Here is an 18,129-nt window from a genome sequence, read left to right as displayed (position 1 = left end):
TTTTTCCACTAGGTTGAACTTAATCGGGTTCTAGGAACCAAGTTTTGTGTTTAAGCTTACAAACTATAATATATAAAATATAAAATGGGATTTTCATAATCTACATGTTAAGGTGGTGTAGGGGATTTTATATATTGAAATTAATTAAAAACATAAGTATGGTTTTAAAGTTGTTTTCAAGGATTATATTTTGAAATTTTAGGTTAACATTTGTTTTTGTGTGTTTTTTCCACCATGAATTAAACTTCAACTTGAATGGTTCCAGGAACCAAGTTTTGAGGTTAAGCTTACAAACTATAATATATAAAATATAAAATGTATTAAGTTAGGGGATTTTCAACTCAGGGGATTTTAGATATTGAAATTAATTAAAAACGTAAGTATGGTTTAAAGTTGTTTTCAAGGATTATATTTTGAAATTTTAGGTTAACATTTGGATTTGTTTTGTGTGTTTTTTCCACTAGGTTCCAGGAACTTTAACTTCAATGGGTTCCAGGAACCAAGTTTTGTGTTTAAGCTTACAAACTATAATATATAAAATATAAAATGTATTAAGTTAGGGATTTTCATAATCTACATGTTATTAACACAAGTTTAGTTTAAGGTGCTAAGACAATATGACACTCATATTGAAAGAAATTAATTAAAAAGGTAAGTATGTTTTTAAAGTTGTTTTCAATTGAAATTTTAGGTTAACATTTGTATTTGTTTTGTGTGATTTTTCCACTAGATTCCAAGAACTTCAACTTAGGAACCAAGTTTTGTGTTTAAGCTTACAAACTATAATATATAAGATATAAAATGTATTAAGTTAGGGGATTTTCATAATCTACATGTTATTAACACAAGTTTAGTTTAAGGTGGTAAGACACACTCAGGGGATTTTGTATATTGAAATTAATTAAAAACATAAGTATGGTTTTAAAGTTGTTTTAAAGGATTATATTTTGAAATTTTAGGTTAACATTTGTTTTTGTGTGTTTTTTCTACTAGGTTTCAACTTGAATCGGGTTCCAGGAAGAAGTTTTGAGCTTAAGCTTACAAACTATAATATATAAAATATAAAATGTATTAAGTTAGGGGATTTTTATATTATTAACACAAGTTAATAATAGATATTGAAATTAATAATATAAAATGTATTAAGTTTGCTGAGAAACACTCAGGGGATTTTAGATATTGAAATTAATTAAAAAGGTAAGTATGGTTTTAAAGTTGTTTTCAAGGATTATATTTTGAAATTTTAGGTTAACATTTGTATTTGTTTTGTGTGTTTTTGGGTTTTAGGAACCAAGTTTTGTGTTTAAGCTTACAAACTATAATATATAAAATATAAAATGTATTAAGTTAGGGGATTTTCATAATCTACATGTTATTAACACATATAAAGTTTAAGTTGCTAAGACACACACTCAGGGGATTTTATATATTGAAATTAATTAAAAACATAAGTATGGTTTTAAAGTTGTTTTCAAGGATTATATTTTGAAATTTTAGGTTAACATTTTTTTTGTTTTTGTGTGTTTTTTCCACTAGGTTCCAGGAACTTAATCGGGTTCTAGGAACCAAGTTTTGTAACCAAGTTTTGTGTTTAAGCTTACAAACTATAATATATAAAAGTTGTTTTCTAGGATTATATTTTGAAATTTTAGGTTAACATTAGTTTCATTTTCTATGTTTTAGTTCCCGAGAATACACATAACATATTTTATATTACATTCCTTTCTATCATTATTCATTCATTCTCATTCCTTTCCACTTAAAATTAAAAAAAGTCCCTAAAAAAACTCGCGGTTAGTTTCCTCTATTTTGTTTATCAAGGTTGATCTAATAGGATTTACATCGCTAATGTTCTGTTTTGTTCACATCGCAAGACCTAATGTACTCAAACTTCTTTGAATTTCTCTATTTCTCTATGTTATAGAACATTCTTATTTGATGACGACGTCACCGCCCATCTTTCAGATAAACGTTTCTTACCCTACAAACAGACGATTAATATAATCCCATGCTTAGATGTTGGTGATACAATTTATGTATCGCTAAGGGTTCCATAAAACCGTTTTAAAAAACCAAGAAAATAGGGTTTGATACAATTTGCAATCTCTTCATGACCCGTATAGTTCCAGGTTTAATGTTCATAATCATGAACTTTGCAAAATTAAGAAGAGAATAATAATTCAGGACTCGTTTTATTATGATTATTATTATTATCTATCACCTTGGAAGGTTTAAGAATTGTGATGCGTTTTGCATAGTGTATATACTTCGTGAGAACAAAGAATTAGGTTCTTGTACAAACTTGAGAAACACATCTTTGAACTTAAAACTTAAAACTTAGATAAACGTTTTGCTTCCATAAACTTTTCTCTCTCTCTGTCTTTTTTTTTTTTTTTGAAAGATCAAAGAATAAAGAATACATAAGTAAACAAAGCAACACCCATGACATAAGTAAGCTATAAGAAGTCAGCATTTATTTCTCGAGCAAGGAAAAACACCCTTATTTTCAGAAACTCCTCATTTTATCTCAATCCAAGGTGTTCTTCAAGGAGAAGAGTGAAAAAAAAACCTCCGACTCCTCCTTTTGGTGTAGGTTTAACATCAAATATCACAGGGTTTGTTATCCATATTAACCATTATTAATGTTTTTTTACCACGATGCTTGAATGTCTAAAAACAATTTTTGGGGGGCTACTAACACATCACACATTGCTAATTACGTCACCACGATGAATTTGAACAATTACTTAACAAGGTGGATAGGATATTAGCGCACGCAATTAGCCTATTTCTCGGAGGGATTGCAAAAAGATATTGAATTATTTCGTTGGAAGATGGGTTTGATACATTCCGCTATCACTATTCCTTACCAATAATAACACTCAATTGGCTTTACCAATAGTCCCTTGCAACAATAATAATCAAAAGAGTAGTGAAAATCCAAATAGAAAAAGGTTAACACAATGGTGTAAGATCGCATAGCCCAAACACAATGTCCTGCAATATAAGCCCAAGAGTCCATTCTTTTCTAAAACCAATTGGTATTAGAGGGACTTCCCCTTAGACTTATATACATACATTTGTTTTTGTCTCCCTCCTATGTGGGATAGGTTTGCACGCCCAACAATCCTCCCCTCAAACCGAAGACCACATCACCGAGCCTCCCCTTCAACGATACTCCCGCCATCTTATATCACCGGTCTTTTTTCTTTCACTTTTCTTTCACTACCGAGACACGCCTCTTATACCGCCGATCTCTTTCTTTCACTTTTCTTTCACCATCGGGACACGCCGCACTTCCACGCCTTGGGAAGGAAGACTTTCGATATAAGGCACCATGGCTCCATTATCGTTGGCAAACTGAGGGGTGTGCCATGTCGCACCGTGCGCTTAGGGGTGCGCCACCACTGCGTCGTTCACCACATCGGGCTATAGCCTAGCTCTGATACCATTTGTAAGATCGCATAGCCCAAACACAATGTCCTGCAATATAAGCCCAAGAGTCCATCCTTTTCTAAAACCAATTGGTATTAGAGGGACTTCCCCTTAAACTTATATACATACATTTGTTTTTGTCTCCCTCCTATGTGGGATAGGTTTGCACGCCCAACAAATGGAAGAAAAACGAGCTAAAAAATCAATTGTTTTTATTGTGACCAACGCTACACACACTCCACTCCACGTCATAAATAAATGTAGTGGTTTCACTAGAAGTGATATTGTAATGTGAACGAAGATTACTCACCACCAAACAATGAGGGTAAAACAAAAGGATCACATACTCATTTTGATTCAGGTAGTACACATAATTTCTTGGATTTAGAAACGGCCAAGAAAGAAATTGGGATGCCAACAATGTCAGTGATGATGGTACCTGGTGGAAACATGGAAACAGAATATTTTTTTTTTTTGCAAAAAAGGGAGAATTATATTAATAATCAAAGTACAAACATACACAACCACCCCAACAAAACACAACCCAATACATAAACAATACCACAAACAATCACTCAACCCTTACAAATTACATTTCCACTTAATATTCCACACCAACTCTACCTTTTGCACGTCTTTTGAACTTTTAACCTTCAAGGTCAACAACTTTCATCCGAATAAATTCCTTTATGCATTCGGCCAACTCAGCTTCATCTCTCGTCAGATTTCTTTCCATCCACACATGATCATGATACACAGATGCAGCTGTTAGGATATTAGGACCCAAACAACGCTAGTAATTCTACAAGACTACTAGCCGAGTAGTGATACTATCAAGATCACTCAACCCACTTAATGAACGAAAGATTAAAATGCAAGAAATGTAAGAACGACACAAGATATAACGTGGTTATATGCAATCGTTGTGATTGCTTTAGTCCACGGGCCAACTAGAGATCGTTTATTTACTGAATATTTGAGAGTGGTGTGATACAATTGCATACAATGAGTTCTATATATAGAGAAAACAAGAACACCATGAAACTTCAACTTGATCTTCAAGTGTGCTAGCAATCATGAAAGATAAACCAACTAGCCATGCTTTCCACCTTGTATTGGCATGATCACAGCCCTAATTTTAGGTGTAAAGTGATCAACTTTGCACCTAAAGTAAAAGGAGGCCAAAGCATGCTCGGATGTAAAGGTTGCAACTTGCCAAATTGCTGACAGAGAGGCGATGCGCCGCATCTGAAAGAGATGCGCCGCATCCCTATAGTTTTCCACGTTTCAGATTCAAGTACCGGCTCCAGATGCGCCGCATCTGGATCTGGATGCACCGCATCTAACCCCTTTGATGCGCCATTTCAGCTCAATGCTCCGCATCTAAAACCTTCGGACTATTTTGCTGCATGGATGCGCCGCATCCTTAGAGTGATGCGCCCCATTTCACTGTTTCACGCTTACCGAAATCTGCAAAATTCGTGCAACACCTTAACTCACCTTTTGTGGCGCTTTTTCCTACTTTGTTTAAATTTCTCCATACTCCAAAAGCAGCCAACACCAATCTTGTGATAATTTTCCAAATATGATTACTAAAAGGATATTTGGACATTTGCATAACAATATCACTAAGCTTATTAGGCAGGCCCTTGGATAATAACATTTTCTTCATGCTTAACCAAACTTTTCCAGAATACTTGCAACTAAAGAATAAGTTCTTGAAATTAACCATCCATTTCAACATTCTTGCCTACTCTATCCCATATAGCTAGCCACAGAATAAAAGCATGATTAGGAACAATTTGAGGAAACCACACAATGTGACCTCACTCTTTAACTAGACCCTCAACCCTTAGGTCTAACCAAGCCTGCTTTGTAGAATAAGGGACTTTTTTATTGTCTTTGGTGATCCAAACAACTTCATCTTGCTTATCAGACCATCTAGGTATTTTAATTTTTTCCACGATAGGAAATTTAACAATCCACTCATCTGGCCAACTCTCACCATGATCATCCCTATATTGATCTATAACCATATCATCTTTAAACCCTGAAATTATACCTTTTTTGTTCTGGATACAATCTGCTCCACACATACCAAACAGAAGTATTTTGACCATTCCCAATCTCATAATATACATGCTTTTTAATCATATCTCTCAACCCCAAAACTTGTTTCCAATTCCAGGTATCATTAATATCACCCTCCCTGCACTTCCCAAATACTCCTATTTTCAAGTTTCACAATATTGACCCACTTGTACCATAATGAATCTTTTTTTATCACAATTTTCCAAAGTTGTTTCATTAAAAGAATCTCATTCCATTCTTTTAATGGCTTAATCCCAAGGCCACCTTGATCCTTAGGCATACATACATACTTTTTACCAGGCAATTCTTGCTTTACCTCTAACAGTCACAGGAAATTCTTCAACACTTTTTCAATCTCATTTAAAATAGTATTGGGAAGCATGAACACAGTGGAGGTTAAAACAGAGTTAATGAGTAATAACCTTCCAGCATAAGATAACTTTCTATTTCCTCCAATTGTTCACCTTACTCTTCACTTTATCTATCAAGCTCTTACAATCAGCAACACTAGGTCTTTTGGCCAACAAAGGAATCCCTAAATATCTCACAGGCAATTTACCTACCAACCAACAGGAAATGGCAAAATACTTAATATTTTTTTGTTTTATGACAAAAGGAACACTCCCAAAATAGATTGAACTTTGGGATAGATATAAACCTGAAACATGACTAAATTTCTCTAGAGCCTGTGTTTAATCACCTTCACAGATTCTTCATCACCATGAAAAAGGAGTAACAAGTCATCAGCAAAACTCACATGGGTCAATTTTAGTTTCTTACACCCATGATGATATTTAAAGGCAGGATTTTTTTACCAATCTGCTTCAGATGAAGCACCTCCATTACTATTGTAAACAAGTATGTCCACTTGCCTTAACCCTCTTCCTACCCATGTATACCAGCATTAATACAAACCATACCCCACCAAAATGCTTTCCTAAAAAAACTCCAAGTCACTGTATCATAAGCTTTTTGGATGTCAATCTTCATGGCAAATCTATGGGGCCCATTTTTCCTATTATACCCTTTAAGCAATTCATGAGTTATCATGATATTATCTTCAATACGACTAACAATTCAAATCCAATCCCTTTTTTAATCTGCATTGTAATAATCTTGTTGCTAATGCACAAGTCATTGTGAAAAGTTGACTTATATTCCAAAGTGGCACGGTAGTGGTAGCAGCACTTGGAGGATGTGAAATGGTGCTTGGAATACAATGGAGTTGAATTCAATGGCGACTAAAACATGGGCAAATGGCAAGAAAATAAACAAAATGGTGGAAGCAGAATGCAATTGTGCATTTACCCTTCTACCTTTATATCAGGCATATGGAACAAAGGTACTACATTACCTCAGCCTTATTGACACTGTTTTGACCCAAAGAGTTGCCACCTCCACGTGTTTTTGACCATCAGATCCCACTAGAAACAGAAACATATGCAAATTGAACAAGCATACTATACTAAAAAAAAAAAAAAGACAAGTTTCCTATACCCATTAATGATGAATTAAGGGGTTCGAGTGTGTTCACAAAATTGGATTTAAGGTCCGGATACCATCAAATTATGATGACATTTCAAATGAGGGACACTAACGCACCTTCCACCTTTCAAGCTTTAATGAACCACGTTTTCAAGCCCTTTTTACGCAAGTTTACACTTGTTTTCTTTGACGATATATACTGATTTACAGCTCATCAGTGGAAGTTATGAGGGTCAACGAAGTATTTGCAAAGTTATCCAAGTGTGTATGTGTGGAGTACGTGGGGCATGTAATTTCATCTAAAGGTGTTGCTAGTGAGTGATCCAAGTAAGATAAAAGCTATGAGAAATTGGCCAACACCAACAAGTTTGAAACAATTGAGAGGATTCTTAGGGTTAATAAGAATTCATGGCGGTATTGGCATCATCGGGTCCGTTTTACAACAATAGGGGCACACCCGGTGGGGCCATTTTACAACAATAGGGGCACACCCGGTGGCTTACTTGAGCAAATCTTTATCCCAACGACATCAAACTTCAAACTTTGTCTACTTGAATTCATGGCGGTTATTAAAGCTTTGGAGAAATGGAGGGGGTACCTTTTGGATGGACACTTTAAAATCAAAACGGATCACTTAAGTTTGAAGTACCTGCTTGACCCCAACGACCCAAATGAAATGGCTGCCCAAATTAATGGGTTTTGATTATGAAATTATATACAAATATGTGTTTCCACCATCCCTATTGACCAACAAAGTGTAGATGTCGACATTTAAACTGGTAGGTTAGCTAAATGCAGATGTGTGTCAAAACATTATAAATTGAAGAGTGGTAGATTGGAAAGGAAGTCCAAAATTGTGGTGGGAGCTAACACACAAATACCATTTGATCTCATAAAACACTTTCATAATGACCCACCCTAATGGTGGGCATTCAGGAGAATCATCCACTATACACAAGCTAAAATCATGTTTTTACTGGAGGAAATGTTGAGATTTGCCTACACTGCAAGTACTCGAATTTGGTCAGACATTACAATTTACAATGGACTTTATGGATGGCTTACCACTTTCCAGCGGTAAAAGTGCAATATTTGTAGTGGTAGATGGGTTAAGTAAACTGAGGTGGTCACGACTGGAGAAAAGCCTAAAGAATGGACAAAATGACGGCTTATAATCATCATCCTGCAGGTGGTCAACAAGTACTTTGGGAATGCTATTTGCGGTAAAGAATGGACAAAATGGCTTTCGTTGGCCGAGTATTGGTACCATACCAATTACCATACATCTATTAACACTAACACCACCACCACCACCCCACCCCACCCCATTGGAAGTAGTTTTATGGTCAAACACCTCCTGCAGTCAGTCGTGTCTAGTTGACACAGGTCATTAAGCCATTTCTGTTTTGAAGTTTGCCCAAGCTGGTATGAAGAATTTTGCAGTGCAGACCCTTAAACGTTCTGACAGAGGTTTTTGTGGTTGGTGATTGGGTTTATGTCAAACTCCAACCCCACCCACAAGTTACTCTCTGAGAGGTACTAAGCAAACGAAGTTGTCACTATGGAAGTGTAGCAGTTTCCATTTGCTTCAATTCCTAAGCTATGGTTCTGTTTTAATTGAGTTCCACTTTCCACTTGACATTCTTGTGGTGAAGAATATTTTTAAGAAGGGAGGGATTGTCAAACTACCACCATATCAAATAAAGAATAACTAACGGTCTAATTGACTTAAAACAAAACAACCATAACCGTGGGTTTGGTTTTTGACTTAAACCCATTACAGAAAGATATACCACACTACCATGTCCCCAAAAAAAAAAAAAAAAAACCATTACAATAAGATAGCCAAAAAGCATAAACTTGCAAAAAACCATTACAAAGTTCAAAGAAGCAACCAACATCAAACGTCACATCTATCTATTTAATCTATGGAATATAATAAAAATCTCTTAACATGAACTTGTTTGAAATCATACCCCCACGTACCTCATCCTCCAAGTCCTTGTATATCTCAAATAAAAAACTTGGGTAGACACGTCTCAAACGGTTGTCAATACTGATTTTGCTAAGTTCCTGCGGGGTAATCTCTGTGTCGCCCATATTAACTTGGTTTGGTTCAACACTTGGATGCTCCAAAGCATTTCGTATGAAACGTAGCAACCTTACAGGTAACGTCTTGTTATAAGGATTCTTTCTTGTTCGTACTACTTGTCCTTGAGCATCAGTTGTCTCTGTAACCTCTAGAATGTCAATCATAGTTGTGTGAAATAACCTCCCCCAATTGCCTTTAACATTAACCGCATTGATGATAGGACTTAGACGTGTGTCTGAAACTTGGTCTTCACGCATCGTGTTGCTTACGGCTACTAAAAAGTCAATTCTTTTTTCTTTTGACCAGCACCAAGGCTGTTTCTTTGACCATGAGTACCATAAAGTACCCGAATCCAAATGACCTTGCAAATACACTTGCCTGCATTTTCAAATTTCAAATATGTTTATAAATATATATATATTTTTTTTTTTAATTATTATTTATGATATTAATAATTAATCTCACAACCACATAAAAACTAACCTCTTATCATCCAAATTCACAAGAGTCTCAATCAAATCTTTCATTTCTAGTAAATCATGCATACATGATAGCATGTTTCGAATCGTGGTGTATTCAATGACATCAGGATAATCACTTTGGGGAATGTATGACCCATTTGTGAAAATGTGACATAGAACTTGACCGACGTTGAACAACTCTTTATCATAAACTGCAATGCAATTAAATTAATCAAGTATTAGATAACAACAGGATACTCTTCATTATTCTTTAAAAAAAAGGCTTGGGACATTGTTGGTAAACATATTTGTGATGCAGTGGTGAGATTAATGCAACCCTAATCTCCCTAATACTCCACTCCACTCCACTTATAGTAAGTGCATGAGTAAAGTCTTGACTAAAGGGTGGTCTGAATAACAAATCAAATGAGGGATTAGATGATTAATGGAGAGATAAAATGGCTATTATTTCAAAGGAGGGAGAGGGCTAAGACCCCTTACCTTTAGTAATGGAGGTGGAGGTGGTGTTTGGTTTAATCTTAAAACACAATATTAACGCTAACATAGTAGGAACTCGAACTATTTGATAGAATATTTGTAAATCAACAGGGAACAAATCCCATCCCTTGTAAATAATACACTACATTAGTTACATAACTACTGGATGATAGGAAACCTTTGTAATATAATCCGCAATCACAATACAATTGTTAGGGGCAGTAATGGTGGTAGTGCGGTGGTGTTTGCAAGGGCGGAGAATGAGATCAGAATCTTCCATTTTTGTTGATTTGATCAGAATCTTCTACACACAGCCTTTTTCCTTTTCCTTAAATTTATACGGAGTATTTGATTTGATACCCGTTTTGAATTAATTGGATTTGATTAAAAACAGCGGAATAGTGAATTGAATATTAAGTATCAAATCAAATAGATTAACAAAATTTAATAATTAAATATATTAGTATGAATAAAATAAATATATATAAAAATAAATAAATACATTACCTGCTGCTACCTCAGCACTTGTTCTTCCTAACTTGGAAATGCAATTCACCGGATCCCCTATTTTCAGAACACCTTCATTCTCGGATGGTTTGTAAATAATGCTACAATAATGGATGGAATTATGAAATACACCTTTATCGTGCAAATATTTAACCCCTTTCAGAACCCCTTTAATATCTTTAATCCAGTTCCCAGTAAATCTAGTTTCATCATGTCTGTTTACCAAATGGTTGAAGTGCTGATGTACGTAATCTCTTACAGTATACACAAATGGCTCGAACGCAACCGCCCAATCAACCCTACGCCTCCTAATACCTCTCATTTGTAAAACGTTTTTGGAATTGGTCACCAAAAAGTTATTGTACACCAAGGAAAACGATTCTAGTGGATATACACCCACAGATGCTTCACGGCATCTATATCTTCCCCGATACAATCCCCTAGATACCAGTAAATTTTCGTAAATATCTATAAGTTGAAATGAATTTATGAACTCGAGCTCAAGAGGATCATTCATACAGAAGTTCGGCATAAACGCCATTGAATTACGGTAATGTGTTTTGGATTTGCAGGTATGCAAGAATAATGATGAATAAAACGAATAAATTGGGGAATTTTCTATAATAGTGAAATCTGATTGGTTGATACACGTACACAAGGATACACGCAGTTTAAATCCTGTCTATTGGATTAAATTTAATCAACGGTTTGGAATACAAAAAAAAAAAAAAAAAAAAAAAAAAAGTGAAGCAAAAATGAGATGTAAAGGATGGTGTGTTTCTATGCTCGATTAATTTGAGGAAAACTTGAGCTACAATTTTTTTTTTTTTGAAAAGCAAAAATTCATTAAAACCCAACACGAAAATTACAAGGCTGATGTGATCCATTGGGCCATGGATCATCCACACGAGTATATCATACAGACATGAGATGCTGCAGGTAGCAGCCTAACAGAAACAAAAATAGCTACACACTAGACTCGAATAATTACATACACTAACAATACGAGAGAATACAAAGCCAGACAATCACGGAGTGTTTAGATAAATATTTGGGTTGGAAATCCACGTGCACCAGTCGAGTTTTCTCCCTCTTGCTCTATTAGAAATCCAATCGAACGACCTTATTTGTATCTCATTTAGAGCAACCGGTGCATTCCAAGTTTTACCTTTGAATACCAAGTTGTTCCGGTTACTCCAAATTAGGTACGCACAAGACCACTTTAAAGCTTGCCACAGTTTTTTCCCATGGAGCGAAGAGGAGTGATTAACGTTGTCGTTTAGGAGCTCGGAAAAGGAGATGTTTGAGACATTCCCTAAACCCCACCAATTAAATACACGATCCCAAATATCACGAGCAAGTTTACATTGGAAGAGTGCGTGATCCACCGACTCTAATTCTTCATCGCACAAAGGACACCCGCACGGTATGCAAATCAATACCTCTTTTGTCGAGTTCAATCCTTACGGGCAATCTTTTTTTTAACGCTCGCCAAGTAAAGATTTCTATTTTTTTTTTTGGAACAAGGCTATTACGAAGAGTGCATTGCTGTGAGGTGAAGGGTCGAAGCATCTGTTCATCAAGAATGGCAGCTAACTTTTTGAGAGTAAGCTGCCCATTCGAGGATAGACTCCAGCGCCATGAATCCTTCTCCCTGCTGTTGACCGAAACTGTAGAAAGAAGCTGACGCAGGTTGTTGAGTTCTCCTGACGTTCGACCAAAAGGCTCTCGAGACCAGCAACATTTCATATCCACAATACCAGACTCTCGGACGATACGATCTTAAGTCTATATAGCCTAGGAAAAAGAGTGCAAAGCTTGTCATCACCCACCCAATGTTCATGCCAAAATGATGTAGAGCCACCGTCACCAATTAATTTGATAAATGAATTTCGAAAGGGGATGCTCATATCTTCCATGGATGTACCTGCAAGAATGATATTACGCCACACGCTCGGAGATTGGTTATTACCATTGTCCGACAAAAGGCCACCACACAACCCGTATAAGCTACGAATAACTTTGGTCCAAAGCGAGTCGGTTTCGGTTTTAAACCTCCACCACCACTTTCCCCAAAAGATCAAGGTTTTTGTTCTTTAGTGACCCGATATTTAACCCCCCATTGTCAAAGGTATTAATGACATTTTCCCATTTTACCCAAGGTATTTTGAGACCCGAACCCGTCCCACCCCAAAAAAATGATCTCCTCACACTCTCAAGATGATTAATCACACATGGCGGAGCTCGGAATAACGAGAAGTAATACAACGGTAGACTAGTAAGAACCGATTTAAGCAAGACTAATCTTCCCCCAATTGACAACGAACGCATTTTCCAACTTGAGAGTCTCGTGTTAAATTTGTCTATTGCCGGATTCCAATCTCTAAGTTTATTCATTTTCGACCCAATAGGTAAGCCAAGATATACGAATGGGAAACTACCGACTTGGCATCCCATGAGATTGGCTACGAAGCTAACTTCCTCAAGATCAACCCCTACGTCGTACACACAACTTTTTTGGAAGTTAACTTTTAAACCCGACGATAGCTCGAAGCATTTTAAAAGGTTTCTAAGACTAAAAGCATTCGATCTACTCCATTCGCCGAAGAATATGGTATCATCCGCATATTGAAGATGCGATACTAATACCTTATCATTCCCGACTTCAATCCCCTTAAAAGTCTTCTATCCGTTGCCGCTTTTGTAAGGATATTTAACCCCTCTGCTGCTAGGATGTAGAGAAATGGGGAGAGGGGGTCGCCTTGCCTTACTCCCCTACCAAGTGAAAATTCACTAGTAGGAGCACCATTAACGAGAATGGAAATAGAGGCCGAATGTAAACAACTCGAAATCCAATTCCTCCATTTAAGTCCGAACCCCATACACCGCATTACATCTAAAAGGAATTTCCAATTGAGACTATTAAAGGCCTTTTCGAAATCAACTTTGAAGATTATTCCTTTTTTACGATTAGCCTTAAGGAAATCGATGGTTTCATTTGCAATTAAGGCACCATCAAGAATAAACCGCCCTTTTAGAAAGGCACTTTGTTCCGGACCCACTAGAGAAGGAATTACTTTTCGGAGACGATTCGAAAGGATTTTAGCCACTATTTTATAGTAGCAACCAATCAAGCTAATTGGCCAATGGTCACCTAGCTTCAAAGGATCCACCTTTTTTGGAATGAGTGTCACGAAGGAGGCGTTGCAACCTTTTGAAATCTCCCCACTTTCCCAAAACCAAGCGATTGCCTCTATGAGATCAACTTTGATTATATCCCAAAACTTTTTAAAGAAACCCATGTTGAAACCGTCGGGTCCAGGGGCCTTTGTACTCCCACAGTCGTTAATGGCATCATGTATTTCATTTTCAGAGAAAGGCCTTTCAAGAACCTCGGCTTCATAATATTGATGAGATGATGAATTTAAATGAGAGTTTTTTAATTTTGTAAGAAATTTTTTTGATGAATATTTACATCATCATTAAGGATAAGTCATTAAAGAGATAATCCGATTTAAACCTATCATGGTTAAATTGTTTGGTTTCTAGTAGTAAATGACACTTTCAAGCTTTTTTAAGAAATTATTTGAGGTCGTTGTGTAAGTAATTCGTTTCCATTTTATGATGACATGTTGATCGAGTAACACATAGATGCAAGAATTATCAAAAACTAACAAGAATTAAAAGAAATCAATATGATAAAATTGTTAGGATATTAGGGACCCAAACAACGCTAGTAATTCTACAAGACTACTAGCCGAGTAGTGATACTATCAAGATCACTCAACCCACTTAATGAACGAAAGATTAAAATGCAAGAAAAAATGTAAAGAACGACACAAGATATAACGTGGTTATATGCAATCGTTGTGATTGCTTTAGTCCACGGACCAACTAGAGATAGTTTTATTACTGAATACTTGTATGTGGTGTTTTTACAATGACATACAATGAGTTCTATATATAGGAGAAGTAACAAACACAAGTGTATCAACTTGATCACCACTTGTTCTTTATCATCATCTTCATGCAATCATCATGGACAAGTTGTAAGGCTTTACACCCATGCTATGGCATGATCACAGCCATAAATGGTGGACAAAAGCAGCCAAGCATGCACCTAAAGTGCAAGTGGACTTAATCAAGAACGGATCCCATGTGTGCAAGTGGCCAAGTTGCTGCCAGACTAGTGATGCGCCGCATTTGGGATAGATGCGCCGCATCTGAGCCCAAAGCGCCGCATCAAAGAAGGATGCGCCTCATCTAAAACCTTCGGCATAAAACACTCAATGAATGCGCCGCATCCATAGAGTGATGCGCCGCATTTCACTGTTTCACGCTTCCCGAAATTTGCAAAATTCGCGCAAGTGTTTAAACAGTTTTTTTTTTTTTTTTTGTGTTTAAATGTCTCCACACTCCAACAATCTCCCACTTGGAGACTTTGAACAAACTCCAATCATATCAATGAATTAACCAAGAACATTAAACCACCTTCGATTACCGCCAAATACCATTTGGGACACGCACGCTCAACACATACTTCGGATGAGTAGACTTTCGATAAAAGGTCTTCAAAACTACTTGTTAAACTTGTAACACCATTCACATCTCTAGCTGGGGTCTTCTCTCATCAATTCGTGAGAAGACCAATTGAGGTAATGCAAAACCTCAATTTCTCCGTTGTAACCACCTTAGTAAACATATCGGCAGGATTCTTCATACCAAGGATTTTCTCCAAGAATAAAGTGCCATCATTTATATGTTGTCGAATAAAATGATACCTTATCTTGATGTGTTTCGTACGACTATGAAACACCGGATTCTTCCCAAGATGAACCGCACTTTGATTATCACAATACAAGATGCAATAGTCTTGTTTTTTACCCAACTCGCCTAAGAAGTTCTTCAACCACACTAGCTCTTTAGAAGCTTCCGCAATAGCCATGTATTCGGCTTCGGTGGTTGACAAAGCAACACTCTTTTGCAATCGAGATAACCAACTAATCGCCGTCTTCCCCATTGTGAAAACATAACCCGTAGTGCTTTTCCCCGAATCATCACATCCACCCAAATTAGCATCCGCATAACCTCTAAGTATGAGATTGTTTTTGGAGAAACACAATCCCATATTAGAAGTGCCTTTCAAATAACGAAGCAACCATTTGACCGCTTCCCAATGCTCTTTCCCCGGATTAGACATATAACGACTTACAACTCCCACTGCTTGAGCAATATCGGGTCTTGTACAAACCATGGCATACATAATACTACCCACGGCCGATGCATATGGAACCTTTTCCATATCCTTCTTGTCTCTTTCCGTTTTTGGTGATTGACTTTTCGATAGTTTAAGGTGCTTCCCAAAGGCATAGAACGAGCCTTTGAATCTTTCATGTTGAATCTCTCTACTACTTTCTCAATATATTTGGATTGAGACAAGTATAGAGTACCCTTCACACGATCACGCATAATACTCATGCCAAGTATTTGCTTAGCACCACCAAGATCTTTCATCTCGAATTCTCGGGAAAGTAATCCCTTCAACTTGTTAATTTCGGACATGTTAGAACCTGCAAGTAACATGTCATCAACATACAACAATAAGATTATGTAAGAAGACTTGAATTTCTTCAAGTAGCAACAGTGATCCGCTTCACATCTTAAGAAACCAATCTTCTTCATAAACTCGTCAAACTTCAAGTACCATTGCCGAGGTGCTTGTTTCAATCCATACAAACTTTTCTTTAGCTTACAAACCCACTTCTCTTTACCCTTTACCTCAAAGCCCTCGGGTTGCCTCATGTAGATCTCTTCAACAAGATCACCATGTAAGAATGCAGTTTTTACATCTAGTTGCTCAAGATGTAAGTCTTCGGATGCAACCATAGAAAGTACCAAACGGATAGTAGTCATTTTAACTACCGGTGAAAATATCTCTTTGTAGTCAACCCCTTCCTTTTGTTGAAAGCCTTGACTACCAAACGAGCCTTGTACCTTCTCTTGCCATCTAACTCATTCTTGATTCTATACACCCATTTACTTTGCAACGCCCTTTTATCATGAGATAATTTCACTAGTGACCAAGTTTTATTCTTCTCAAGTGACCCCATCTCTTCTTTCATGGCAAGCTCCCATTGTATGGATTCTTTTGTTTTTCTTGCCTCAAAGTAACTTTCGGGTTCACCATTCTCAGTATAGAGCAAGTAGTTTGCTGATGGAGAATACCTAGGATTAGGTTTGGGCACTCTAGTCGAGCGTCTTAGTGTAGGAGTAACCGGAATGGTTGGACCGGTTTCATTTGTATCCTCCTTATCACTAGAACTCGCACTATGTTCGGAATCATCACCGCTTTCCGAACCATCCCCATCATTAGCATTTTCCGACGCCTCACCGTTCATCGGCAATTCATTGTTTCCCAAACTCCCACTAGAACCTGCAAGATCGTCAATAGAAACATCGTCAAAAGTAACTTGACTCGGTTTAGGACTCCCCGTTTCCGGTTTGCCATAGACCGAATCTTCATCAAAAGTAACATCTCGTGAACGAATTACTTTTCTAGCTTCGTTGTCCCAACAACGATAACCCATTTCATCCGACCCGTAGCCAATGAAAGTACACCTTTTTGACTTAGCCTCAAGCTTGTCTCTATCCGCATCTTTGGTCTTCACATATGCATTACACCCAAAGACCTTTAGGTGACCATAACTCACCTTCTTACCTTGCCATTCTTCCTCGGGAATTCGGAAACCCAACGGTGTTGAGGGTCCCCTGTTTATCAAATAAGCCGCCGTGCTTACCGCATCCGCCCAAAACATCTTAGGCAAACCGGCATGTAGTCTCATACTCTTAGCCCTTTCATTTAACGTACGATTCATACGTTCGGCGACACCATTGTGTTGCGGTGTTTCCGGTACCGTTTTCAACATTCTAATACCGAGCTTTGCACAATGGTCTTTAAACTCAAGACTACCATATTCCCCTCCATTATCCGACTTCAAGCACTTGACCTTCAAGTTAGTCTCATTTTCTACCATAGCTTTCCACTTCACGAAAGTATTAAATACATTGGATTTAGCTTTAAGAAAATAAACCCATACCTTTCGAGTGGAGTCGTCAATGAAGGTGACATAATAGCGAGAACCTCCATGTGATTCTACATTGGTTGGACCAAACACATCCGTATGAACGAGCTCCAATTTCTCCAACTTAGGTGCATTCCCCGACTTCCCGAAAGTGACCTTCTTTTGCTTCCCATATGTACATGGTTCGCAAAACCCAAGTTCCACCTTTTTCAAGTCCGGAATCCTCCCACTTGAAACGAGCATCTTCATACCTTTTTCACTCATATGCCCGAGCCTTCGGTGCCATAGAGTTGATTCGGATTCAACATTCACCGTAGCAACCACCGTGTCTTCATCAAACACTTCAACCATATAAAGAGTTCCCCTTTTATGTCCACGAGCCACAATACAACTACCCTTAACCACCTTCCATTGGCGGTTTTCAAAAGTAACCGCGTTACCTTCATCATCTAATTGACCAACCGAAATAAGTTTCCTT

General features: G+C 37.2%; 2 protein-coding genes across 2 annotated transcripts; both read right to left on the bottom strand.

The window, feature by feature from the left end:
* Positions 1 to 8,907: 8,907 nt before the first annotated feature.
* On the bottom strand, positions 8,908 to 10,985 carry LOC139899050 (uncharacterized). Its single transcript, XM_071881863.1, has 3 exons — positions 10,570 to 10,985; positions 9,587 to 9,776; positions 8,908 to 9,481 (listed from the first exon to the last, which is right to left on the bottom strand). The coding sequence occupies exons 1-3, from the start codon at positions 10,889 to 10,891 to the stop codon at positions 8,938 to 8,940; spliced, it is 1,056 nt and encodes a 351-aa protein (XP_071737964.1). The 5' UTR covers positions 10,892 to 10,985; the 3' UTR covers positions 8,908 to 8,937.
* Positions 10,986 to 11,597: 612 nt separating this feature from the next.
* Positions 11,598 to 12,318, bottom strand: LOC139902361 (uncharacterized). Its single transcript, XM_071884996.1, has 2 exons — positions 12,012 to 12,318; positions 11,598 to 11,968 (listed from the first exon to the last, which is right to left on the bottom strand). Exons 1-2 carry the CDS (start codon positions 12,316 to 12,318, stop codon positions 11,598 to 11,600), a joined length of 678 nt encoding a protein of 225 aa, XP_071741097.1.
* Between the last annotated feature and the right edge of the window lie 5,811 nt (positions 12,319 to 18,129).

Source organism: Rutidosis leptorrhynchoides, chromosome 3, assembly GCF_046630445.1.
Source record: "Rutidosis leptorrhynchoides isolate AG116_Rl617_1_P2 chromosome 3, CSIRO_AGI_Rlap_v1, whole genome shotgun sequence".
In the NCBI taxonomy this organism is placed as follows: Eukaryota; Viridiplantae; Streptophyta; class Magnoliopsida; order Asterales; family Asteraceae; genus Rutidosis; species Rutidosis leptorrhynchoides.
Note: the sequence above shows the minus strand (reverse complement) of the source record. Positions and strands in the feature narration are given on the sequence as shown.

Bases quoted from the DNA above. Each gene is read 5' to 3' on its own strand.
- LOC139899050 (XM_071881863.1), bottom strand. From the start codon at position 10,891: ATGAGAGGTATTAGGAGGCGTAGGGTTGATTGGGCGGTTGCGTTCGAG. The intron at 9,777-10,569 runs GTAATGTATTTA...ATTGCATTGCAG, and splicing joins AAGTGCTGAGGTAGCAGCAG to TTTATGATAAAGAGTTGTTC. The intron at 9,482-9,586 runs GTTAGTTTTTAT...TTGAAAATGCAG, and splicing joins GTGAATTTGGATGATAAGAG to GCAAGTGTATTTGCAAGGTC.
- LOC139902361 (XM_071884996.1), bottom strand. From the start codon at position 12,318: ATGAAATGTTGCTGGTCTCGAGAGCCTTTTGGTCGAACGTCAGGAGAA. The intron at 11,969-12,011 runs GTATTGATTTGC...TGTGCGATGAAG, and splicing joins GATTGAACTCGACAAAAGAG to AATTAGAGTCGGTGGATCAC.